This window comes from Orussus abietinus, unplaced genomic scaffold, assembly GCF_000612105.2.
Source record: "Orussus abietinus isolate OABI.00-Male unplaced genomic scaffold, Oabi_2.0 scaffold52, whole genome shotgun sequence".
Classification (NCBI taxonomy): Eukaryota; Metazoa; Arthropoda; class Insecta; order Hymenoptera; family Orussidae; genus Orussus; species Orussus abietinus.
The window spans coordinates 227,711-239,909 of record NW_019394235.1 but is presented as its reverse complement, the minus strand read 5'-3'; the positions used below and the strand labels follow the sequence as shown (position 1 = coordinate 239,909).

Here is a 12,199-nt window from a genome sequence, read left to right as displayed (position 1 = left end):
CGCGTTGCAGCTGCTGAGTTAAACAACTCTACACAGAGAATGGCACACCTTTTCCAGTACGGAAAATCTGACGAGAAACGCTAAAGCGACATGCATTATGTTGTGCCACTTTTATACGCTGCCACTATTTTACGTATTTTCTCCCTCTATTAGAAAATATATAATCCTTAATAAATATGTTGTAGTGCTATGTAATGCCGAGTCAAAACAAACGATAATTTGAGTATAGCTATAAAATGTGACATTTATCGCCGATACAATGAGGCTATTCAAGTTGTTGAAAACGATGAAATAAAAATGCAGAAAATTTGGATTGCATTACTTGACCTACATGAAGATTCCGTCGTGGAAATTTTCAAGAAATATAGATCGAATGGACACCGGAAATCCCACCATCCGCCCTCAAGAGACCCGTAGGTGTCGCGCTGCACCTGCTACCCGTTGCAGCAGAGTGCAGTGTTATCGGTGGAAAATATCTAAACTTTTCCAATATGGGAAAAGCCGCGTGGGACGTACCGGAGTGTCTCAAAGTAAGGAGAAAACGGGTCAGCGTTTCAAAAACTTGACTTCTCGCGATGGCGAACAAAAAGCCCGGATTTTCCCCGGGAGAGAGAATTCCTGCAAATTGGCCCAACGAGTTTCGCGCGGCGTTAAAAAATGAGATTTCATTTCGCAGCAGTCGGTCGAAAAGAGGAAGTTTCCGCGAGTTTCCCGGAATTAAAGAGAGATTTAATTTTCATCCGGCGACCCCGATGTGCTGTCTTCGAGGGTCTCTTCGAGGGACGAGGAGCGCTCAAAACGGCGTAGGGACCAACAGAGGGATTTTCACTTTGACTCGGTATTTCTAGCGCGTCTAATTAACGACGCGGCTGGAAAATACTTTTCCATCCCAGCCGATGCGCGGTTCGACGCGCGAATCGGTCGCGGTTGGCGCAATAAAATAATTAAACGGCAGTAACCAAGCACCGTGAAAGAATCGCCTTGCGACCGGCGGCCATTGTGACCACGAGGTCGTTAAAGCCCGTTTCGTGGATTACGTCCTGGAAAGCGAGGGGGATATCCATCGCTAAGCTGGCCACATGCTCAAAACCGCGTTTCCCACTTCCTAGACGTGCTCGGCTCCAACTGCTAGAAATTAACGACGCATCTCGCCGAGGCGACGAGCGCGTTTCACTTTGCGACTCTCCGAATGTCGCGTTCTCCTACCGAAGACGCTGACTCGCCGGGTTCTAGGCGCACACAATACCCCGGGTATCGGAATCCGAGCACTTTCAGCACTCGAGTGTGCTCCGGTTTCCGGTTCCCTACACTTCTGAGATTCGCAATCGCCAGGGAACCGGACGTCGGGGAAAGTTACCCAAGAGCCTGCAGTTATGTACGAGCCGAAGTGTGCAACGGTACCCAACTTTATCAAGAGTATCAACGAGAAGGAAACTGTAGACTGAGATCGAAATAAAAGGACCTTATCACGACCGGTGTCTACCCTGATCATTTCCAACTTATTTATTGGAATCGGTCGAATTGGAATCGTCAGACTTAACAATTACACTGCACCGCTAACAGGGGAGATCGGTGCTAGTTGTGCGTTTCGAGCCTAGTCATTTTTACAAGTCTCCTACTAAACCTGAACACTTAAGCTTCTCGTCGTCGATCGAGTAAACTTAGGTACATTCTGTCATTGGTTCATATTCATCTCAATTCGTTAACGTACCTAAATTTGACATTTTCCCGTGCTCCGTAAAGTACAACAACTTGCTTCATAATACAGCAAATTATTACGCGTATAAAGTTGTGTTACAGATGTATATAAATGTCACTGAAAAGAACAAAGTGATCAAAAGGGTAATTAGAACACATGATTTACTTTGATTTACGAATAAGGCATATAATCTTCGCACGCATAAAATGGATCATTCTCCCTTCGTTCATAAATCTGTTACTTGCGTTTCCTGTTCTGAATTTATTCTCGCCATTTTCGCTTGGTTGAATGTGACCTGCAAAAATGTGAATTTGCTCAGCAAAATGTTGAATTTGGAATGCAAAACCCATCTTGGCCTTCGTAGCAACTACCCTGAGCGAAAAATGTACTGTCTAGATGAAAATAATTACTTGCCACAATTTAAAATGAAAATGATTTTGCGAAAAAATGTCTTGTACTTCAGGTATTGAAAATATAAATGGAAATTACATCATTATCGGGTACAATTTTGTATCTAACTCAGACAACATAATACATGATATAAAAAATCATTAATATCGAAAATACTGTTTCAAGTTTATGCAAGAATACGAGTAAGTGACAGAGTTTGAAGAGAAAACCTCGGATTTACTATAAATTCGTGAATTTTTACTTTGGCACAAGAATGTCATTAATTCTTCAAAAATCTTCAATTTTTTTAAACGAATCAACCTTTCATTCCAGAACGCTTGCATACAAAAAATCCAGCAATAACGAATAATAAAACGGTTTAGAAAGTAAGCTCAAGAAAATTGAACATCGTTTGAATCATTATCATCGTTCAATCACCTCCGCAACTTGTTTTGTCGATACTAGCAAGTAAAAACCTTTTATCACAAGAATTCCTCTTTATACAGAAAGTGATTTCATTGCTCAATGAAACCCCGGTCTCCTCTCCCTGTACCTCGTCTTCGAGTTTTATTTCACCGTACCGTAAAACAACGGAAAATCGCAATTTGGTCAGAGTTGCAGACGTACACCGGGTAAATTTCGGAAATCGGGCCCGAATTTCAGACACGCAAGGAAGAGCTCCTCGTGGGTTTGCGCAGGAACGACTTTTCCCGAGCCCGAGGACTTGCACTTACGGAGGCAGAGCCTCTCGCGAAAGCGCTCTCTCAGTGCTTGACCTGTCGGGTAAAGTGCCACGGCTTTCACCGCGCAGAGTGCACTCGAATCGCAAAGGTACCCGGTCACTTCCGCTTCCCTAAAGCTAAATATCGCGGTTGACTCGCGCCCTCTTCGAGCCGGGCATCGCCCGAGTCTATAGAGGCGTTGATTTATCGCCTCTCGCGCGTATGGACGCGCGTGTACGCACTCTTCCGATGGAACTACCCACGCTTTCTTTTAACGCCGGCCATAAGTGCCCGACTCCTTGCAAAATTGCCGACACCTCTGCTCGAGGTGTCTTCGGCGAGTTTCCCCTCGCGTTGCGTACCGGAGGATATCGCATTACGTTTTGCTTTGCATTTTGCGTTGCGTTTTACGTTGCGTTTTGCGTTGCGTTAACCGTAGGTGTGCGAACTCACGGTCTAGATTTGCCACCTCGCGATTTTTGGTACCACGAATGGGTTGCACATTGATAATGTCTATGACTGGTCTAACAGATGGAATTGTCGGTTCTAAACGCGAATATGTCGATTTTCCCGATGACTGGGATGACAACAAATTGTTATACAGTCTCGGCGAACTTGGACCGTTTTACTGCTGCCTTTGACATTTTCGTAATAATAATAAATAACCAACCGAGTGGACGGAACTGTCGTTGGTGTCATTAGCAGTTAATAAATGGCGTTGTTTTCTTGTCTTACTCGTAAATCGAGGCGCTTAAAAAAAAAAAACATTATCTTCTCGAGTGGTCGTTAGAAGTTAGTGAACACGAACGTACGGATTTCCAGTAATAAAGACTAACAAGGCGCGCGGTGTCGGGTGTATGATTATCGTGTATTAGCCGTCAAATTAATAGTTCGTTAGAGGCTCGGAAAAGTTGTGCACGTCCTGCTTTGTGATTCGCCACTTTTCGAAGAAGTTACCCCCCGCTGAATGTGCGCGCATTCTACCCCATATGACAGATCGTTCCTTATTCCGATCTACATGGCATTAAGGCCCCGTTTTACAGCGAACGCTTAAGTGTCGAAGCAGAGCTTTAATGATAGCTCTTGGTCGCTTATTAGTTGAAACGACGATTAAACTGCGGTGAAACGTTTAAGCTTCGGCAGTAAAACTCTGCCCGAGACATTAATCATATACCTGCATCCCTCGCACCTGAATAACGTAAGAGCACCGAAGATAGTAAGGTCATCGATAAAAGAAGAAGCAAAGGAACTCCTTTGCTATTAAAATTCACCTAATACGTAACTCTCACTTCCGCTCGCATTTCCCTCAAGTTTTATCAAGTCGAAGATAATTCCACGGTACTTAATTTATCAGATTGTTATCGATCAATTAACCCTCTATGGGCCCGTGTAATTTTCAGATCACATTTTAAATGAAAAATTCATTTTTCATTTGCATATATAGGTTCCTAATTACTGATTTTTCGTTCCCCCAATTTTTTTTTTATTTAATGAAAAATTCGGCCCATAGAGGGTTAAATTGATTAATTATAGCAATTTATAGGCATTAATTATTATTTTCAGTTTTGTCGAAATCCTTGAAATCCATACGATGCTCGCGCGATCCTGATTTCGGGAGGCGAAAATCCCCATGCCAAAGATACACGACTCTGATAAGGGGCACATGGCATCCAGTAATTATAGGATAAGTGCAATTCTTGGTATAAAATGAAAAAGTCAATACTGGCCGAACATGTGATCGAGGCATTCGAAGGTGCTCGTCAGGGGAGCATCCTCCGATGCGTAGTTACCCATGCGCTAGGTAAAAAATAGCGAAATAAAAGGGTTCTCGATAGTCCTCGCGATTCCAGGTTGACTGGCCTATGATTACGGCATTACGCCGCCTCGGCCGATTCCAAGTGGTACGACCATGAGTTCTCTGCTAGATGTGAGAACGTCAACCTGAAGTGAGGATGCTGCCGAGCAAAAACTGGACGCTCTACCAATTGTACTGTTTGTCCTTTTTTCGTTGCCTATTACCGACGTAAGTTAGCGTCCGCCCCAGGCGTCCCTTCCACTGGAATGACACATTAAACGTTCCATATTCCAAGTTACCATTCTGACCTTGCTACTTCTGACTCAGGATTAACTGCGATAAATGACGATAAGTAAATAACGAGATACGTCCAATTCGATGATGCCGTTAACCCTCTGTATCTAACCCCCAATTGTTTCTCCAAGCCAAAAGAAGACTGATATTACGAGAAATTTGCAAATATCAATCTTTTAATATTAAGTATTTGTTTATGAATTTGCAATTTCTATACACTTTATAAGTTAGAATGTTTATGAAACTACAATTTATAAACAAATTCCTTGGCTAAAAAGGAGTTATATAAATAAGACCTAAAGAATATGGATATCCGAGTATGTGACAGTACTCACATGGCGTCAAGAAGGGTTAAAACGGTAAACGTTCGGCTTGATGTCAAATTTCGAAAAGAAGGGCAAAAAAGAAATTTCACTTGTCGGGAAGTTTGAGATATCTGGATAGGAGCAAAGATACTGTCGTTCCGGAACGGAAATAAAAACGAAAATGGGGAACGTCACTCCTCCGAATAAGGAACTAGAACGTGGAATGAAAGTAGACAAAGTGCAAAACGACAATAGTTTTAGCTGAAATATAAAGGAGGGTGAACGGAATTATGGACGAACGAGCAGAACTATCGATATAGTTCCATCCTGCTTCACCATTACCGCGTCACTTCCTTAAAGCTAAAAAATTCAATTATTTCCAAACCGTTATTACAACCAAGAGTACCTCTAATAGAAGGTAATCTCGAAAAGGAAGTGAAGACTTAACTGTACCTCGATTTACCTCGATGTCGATTCGAGGTCCGGATTTGTGGGCACCGTTCTCGATCGGTGACCAATGGTCATCGATCGCCGCGAAGCGCGACGGCCGCGTCGGTAAAGTCGCATTCTGTCGCGGTCGACCGACCCTCTCGAGTGGCGCGAATTGCCGTACGGTTCGCGTACGGCAATCGTACCGAGGGTAGGACAAAGACCATAAAAAAAGCCGCAATCTCTCGCCACATCTTCCGAGCGTGTCTCGCCGGAGGGGGTATTCGTGACCGAAGCCGGAACGATTAGGATGCGCCAGATGCAGCCAAATTTTGAGATCCGGGCCGAATCGGCCCCGATCTTCGGAGAGGGTCCAGACGCGGCGAGGCCAAGTTCAAGGTCTCCCCGCGCGGACGAAATAGAGAGAACTGTCTCAACTGGCACGACTTGACCATCTGGCACATGTACAGCGACGGTTAGGAGGATAATGGGAGCCAATAGCGGTTCGCGTGAGCCCTAAGCGCGCCGAGACCGAGCCCTCTCGTGCCAATAATTGCGGAGCGAACTGGCGACTCGCGACGCCGAGATGGTACAAGGCGCTCCATAAATGGTACGAGGGGATCCCAACGCCACCCCCTCCACCTCTTTTAACCCTTAAACCGTATCATACGAGGGGTTATTCCCTGAGGAAATCATGGATTTTAGTACTCGGAATCACGTGCACTGGGAACAAAATTCCATTAAACTACAGAAATATTTCTTTGAATAATACCAAAGAAGTAATTTGTTAATTCAAAAAATAATTATATGACTCAAGTACTCGAATAAATTGGATGCAACATTTATTCGGAGTTATGACAAATAATTATTCTTGAAGTTAACGAAATATTTCTTTGGTACTTTTCAAAGAAATATTTCTTTGGTTCAATGAATTTTTTTTTCTCAATGTGGAAATCAGCTGGAAATCGCTAGCAGATATCACTTGAAATAGTTATAAATCGCCGAAACGTTGTCACAATTTTAAGGCCGCACGTCCCTTGTTACCGAATTACATTGTTGTTTATCATGTGAAGTCAAAGGCAATTCTCAAAGAAGGAAATCGTTTTCACTGATTTCCGAGTGAACAGTCCCTCGGTAGCATATCATAAATGTATACAATAATATAAATCTCTTTTCAAAAAATAAATTCACATTTTCTCGTCTTTCCGACAATTGACCCTCTAGTCATGTCGAGGTTCTCAATTAACGTAACTAATGTTCATGGGTCGTTCGTGTCCCGGGCTTATTAAATAATGTTGGTCAAATTTAATTGTGTAAGTGAGGTCAATTTCTACCGAAATATTCATTGAACCTTCTAGTAAGAGGTCCTCAGCTTAAAAGAGGAAAAACAATATTTAAATAAATTTTTTAACAAATTAGCGTTAAAAGAACCATTGAAGATATTATGGATAACAGATTTCGATCGAACCCGAAAGATCCACCGATACGAGTTGAGAGTTAATAATTGCAACTACATACGTGAAAATGTGGAAAAGTGCCAGGTCACCCGTGTCCATTAAGTACGCTATATCCCGTGACGAACATTTAGTTAGAACAGACATCAGCACGGTATTAAAGTGTAAATAATAAAGTATTTCCACCGAGGAGGGACAAAGTTGTATTATCGTTCACTCTGTACTTTACAATGTAGAAATAAAATGGCCCTTACATATACGCATTCTTATTAGTAAAGATTCCATTCACCTGGTCGGCCATCGTTACCAAAGAAACATCACGGCACTAAAGAGCTGATACTTCTCTCACGGCGAGTAAAAAAAAATTACGGGCCCCCCGACAAATTTTTTTAATCCCCGATTTAATTCCTTGTTCCAGGAAGGCCGTTTAGCCTCCCGTTAGCTGGCAACTTCGTAAATTTAACCGAACTCCGAGGTTAAGCACCGGCAACCGGGGTTAATACGTGAATCGTTGCCCGCGAGAAGTAATTCTATTGCTTTGTAACGCAGATACAAGAATCGAAGAAAGATGGGACGCTGCCGTCCCGATACATTGTAGAAATAACTCAAAGGGGACGAATGCGTGACCGAGTGCATGGACATCTGTGAAACAGACACGACTTCCTCAAAAACTCAAACCTTCCATTCCGAGCGTTCCTTTCCTTTTTAACCGAACTCTTCAGAGGAGTGCTTTGCTGACTTATTGCGGTCCTCCACATCTGTTTCATTTCAGACCTGCAGCCTCTTCAAAGGACCACCCCGGAAGAGGCTCGACAAAAATGTGCTCGTCAAAACAGTCCACCTCCGGCATTCACGACATACACGACCCGCAATTCTATAGACCCACTTAACTATATTTCCTGTTTATCCGTTTATCCGGTCACCTTTACCAGGACTCCGTCTAAACCCAAAGCATCCACTCCACTTCCACTTGGAGACTCGAGCCGATGCATCACCCCCAAAGAAGAAATGCCCGCGGTATATTTATTGCACGTCCATCCATTTTAATGGTTATAATTTCAGATGTCCTCAAAGGGAACATCCAGAGCCACCAGTTAAGGAATTCCCGAGCGCTTTCCCGCAAAGACCGAAGAGCCGAGAGCCGCCAAGTGCAGCAGCAGGTTTTCTCGACCAGCTCCGAGAAAAGCCCCGGTAATGCCGCTATTAAGTAGATTAAAGAGATTAGATGAGCGCCATGCAAGATTCTCCAGAAGAGTAATAAACTTAAACACGAGCAATAACTACGTACACGGCCTTAATCTCGATTTATTTGGCTCTCGTTATTTTTGCTACGTGAAACCGTTTTCACCGAGCTGCTGTCTCGACTCCATTTTCGCGCGACGCGCCCTGCGGTACTTAATCCACGGAGAAACATTCCTGGCGTATTCGTTTGTTTCGGTGGTTACTGTTGATATCATCAAAGGGAGCTTGCGAGAGCGGAGGGTTCGGACGTTGTCGAGCATTTTCCCAGGAATGAAGGAGCAACGAAGGAACTTGCCGTGCCTAGTGGCGAGGCAAGCTTTCTTGGCTAGCTCCGGGAAAAGCTCCGGTAATTCCGCTATTAAGTAGATTAAAGCGATCGGATGAGAAAGATCCCTGTAGATACCGGCCGGATGAAGGCGGTAGCTTCGTTGGCCTTCTGCAGATTCGCCGGTAGCACTTTGAGGATCGCGAGACAAATTGCAGCGTCCTTTATGAAAGCGTAAAGCTTGTTCAAGGGATAAAGACGGACATTCGCTCATCTTGGTCGTGCTGGCTTCGGAGTTTTCGAATCTCCGGATAAACCGTGGGCTTCACCTGTACAGCTTAAAAGACGGTTTTAAGTACCAAAAGGCGCGTAATAAACGGATGTAACGTATTATTGATATGAAAAATTCCTTCCCCGACGTGGGTAGTGCGCCCCTAGGCGGCCGCCCACTCTGCTCACCTCCGAGACCAGCCCTGGTTGTTAACTAGGTAGCCGGGCGTGAATACATTTCCATATTAATAAAATGAACGGTCCACGATGTCGGCAACTACGCCTCAATTGTCAATATCGGGAAATGGAATAATAAGAAATAACATTAAGCGTTACGATATCATTACGTGGTGGTATTCGGAGGGCGACTCACCTTCCGGATCGAATAATGCTCTCGAGATTAGGGTAATGGTACCAGGGCGAGCACCAATTACCCGTTTCCGAAATAATGAAGACGACCCCTTTACATATTTACATCACATGGAAGCCTTTCTAATTACTCGACTTCTGTATATGGAGCCCCGGTCACTTGGCTCCGGTAAATGATATTTATACCGCTAATTGCCGATAATTAAAGCACTCGTAAGTGTACTTCGACATCCAGTCGAACGGGAATAAATAAGCTCGTTCTCGTTCAAATTGATTTACTTTTAGCGCGAGGGGCCGCACAGAAATGCGCGGTTACGTGCACGACGCTATTCGAACGTTCCATGACGTTCTGAAAAGTGCTCCTCGCGTAATTTCGAGAGCACGAGAAAAGGCTGCCCGCGATTGCCTCACCATGAAACGTTTTGTCATCGTGAAACGAGGCTAACCGCGTAAAAATCCGACACCCCCGATCTAATGGCAGTAATTTCATGGCGAGGCGCAATCGGCCGCGATTGCGAATTGACTCGCGTAATTTAGGCAAAACGCGGTTTTAGACACAATGTCATTATGCGTGCGGTTTAACGTCAGGGTAGAGCGCGATTCGGGATGTGCGACGTCTTCGTATAAAAGCCTCCGCCATGTCTCCCCGGCGGTATACGAGAGGATATTATGCTACCATTGCAATGGGTAAGTCAGTGCTACGAGGTGCCGGTACCGTGGATAACCGTGATAAATCAGAATTTTCTTTTGAAAGATCTTTAGACGCCCTATAATTATTTGAAACTTGGAAAGTGACGGATAAGAGTAGGACGTATTCGATTTCGAAATACCGTTTCGGTGAATAGGGATGACGTGTTTTTTTACGTGCATAAAGAGAATCGGATACGCGAATTATATTATTTGGAATAATCTAATGGCAAGTGAATATTTACAAGGAAAGCTGGAAGAGTCAGGTTTTAAATAATATAAGTTTGGCTGCGGGCATCGCGGGATGAAAATGTCTACTTTAAAATAGTATAGATTGGGAGCTCTAACATTCGGGAACCAAGTCTGTCGGTATCGAGTAGAGCATGTACAGGTCGAATACGATGAGGAGAGTGATTTCATTTTCTTGTGATTTGTGTTAAACTTTCGCTTTTGCTACGTTTATACATGTGTTTTCCGCAAATGAACTATTGAACACCATAATCTCCTCTCTTCAGCTGGGGGTATTGATACTTCTGAGCTGCGTCTGCGGACTTCGCGTGCGGATAGTTCGGCAGGCCGGATACTCTTACGACAAGCCGACAATTGCCTTCTCCCTGCCATCGCCGACACGTGATTACGGACCTCCACCGTCTAGTTACGGGCCTCCACCTGCTCCACCACCTCCACCCCCTCCGCCACCACCACCGCCACCACCCCCAGTTTATTTCCCACCTGCTCCACCACCTCCACCCCCTCCGCCACCTCCTCCACCACCTCCGTTGCCCGCTTCTGTGCAACGCTGCGGCCGTCGGCGATGGGCAACGTCAAACGTCACCGTCCCGTCAACGTCCCGTACCGCCACCGCCACCACCGCCACCACCGCCACCACCACCGCCACCACCCCCGCCACCGCCGCCGCCGCCTCGTATGTACCTGCCACAAGCTCCACCGCCACCACGGCCACCAGCAACATATTTACCGCCTGCTCCACCGGTCATTCCATCAACAAATTATGGGCATCCCCAAGGAACAATAGTGACTATATCGCCACCAATAGTATTACCTGTAGCGATAGCTGCTGCTGCTGCCAGTGCTGGTGTGGGGCAAACCTCGACTCCTACTAGTTATGTGCACACGCGAGTGACGTTTTCTCCAGGATTTGATCAAACTCAAGGATTTCCATCCTCCGGCCCTGTAGGGTGTGACAGTGGATGTTCCGCTCCCGCGACACAGCCATCCGGCAATGGATATCCTGCACCCGCTCCACCACCGCCCAGCAATGGATATCCTGCACCCGCCCCACCACCACCCAGCAATGGATATCCTAGTCCGGCACCTGCAGCACCACTTAATTATAACTATCCCAGTCCTGCACCTCCAGCTGCCGGATATCCAAGTCCTGCTCCTCCGATACCTGCGATGCCCAGTTACAATTATGCAAGTCCACCTGCACCACCACCGCCACCTCCGCCGCCGCCGCCACCGCCACCACCACCACCGCNGACGGCGACGTCGTCTTCGGCGCCACCGCCACCACCACCACCGCCACCACCACCACCACCACCACCACCACCACCCCCCCAAATGTACTTACCACCTGCACCTCCGCCTCCACCTCCACCACCACCGCCGCCACTATCGTATGGACCTCCATCTCCTCCTGCACCACCCCTTCCACCACCGAGACCGCAACCAACGTATATACCAATATAAGGACTTTGAGCACCACCACAACCAGGAAACCCGCAAAAGAGAAAATGCCACCAAATGGGACCGCAGAACAGAAAATACCACTACCGCAGTTGTCTTCGTGTACATACCGCCACTTCCCCCTGCACGTACCGCTGCCAAGCCGAAAAGGAAATTATGTACCAGTTACGAAGTACGTACAACCTCGAGCACTAGTACCATCCACGGATCCAGTCATGGACCAAATACTAGTGTATTACAACTGTGCAACCGCGGTACGGATCGGAGTATCGAGGAATTTGCGTTTTGAGTGAGAAACAATAAATTCGATTGTTTTATACCAGTAGAGTAATTTTTAATGACTATGCACGCCTTCCGTAGGGTGTATTGCAACATCGTGCGCGTAGTACAAATGCCATTTATAAGTTAGACGTGAAAAAATAGTGTAACGCGTATTTATATCCAAAATACAAACTCATAAAATGTGAACTTATATTTTAAGCACGGGGTGGAAATAATTGATTTTGAAAAAGGGAAAATACTTGCATACGCATAAGACGGTACCGTTGTCGAAGAAGTGACGTGGCCT

The 12,199-nt window shown here is 45.5% G+C and overlaps 1 protein-coding gene across 1 annotated transcript; it reads left to right on the top strand.

The window, feature by feature from the left end:
* The first annotated feature begins 10,848 nt into the window (after positions 1 to 10,848).
* On the top strand, positions 10,849 to 11,920 carry LOC105704422 (vegetative cell wall protein gp1-like). The gene is made up of 2 exons (XM_012433637.1): positions 10,849 to 11,358; positions 11,660 to 11,920. The coding sequence occupies exons 1-2, from the start codon at positions 10,849 to 10,851 to the stop codon at positions 11,918 to 11,920; spliced, it is 771 nt and encodes a 256-aa protein (XP_012289060.1).
* The last annotated feature ends 279 nt before the right edge of the window (positions 11,921 to 12,199 follow it).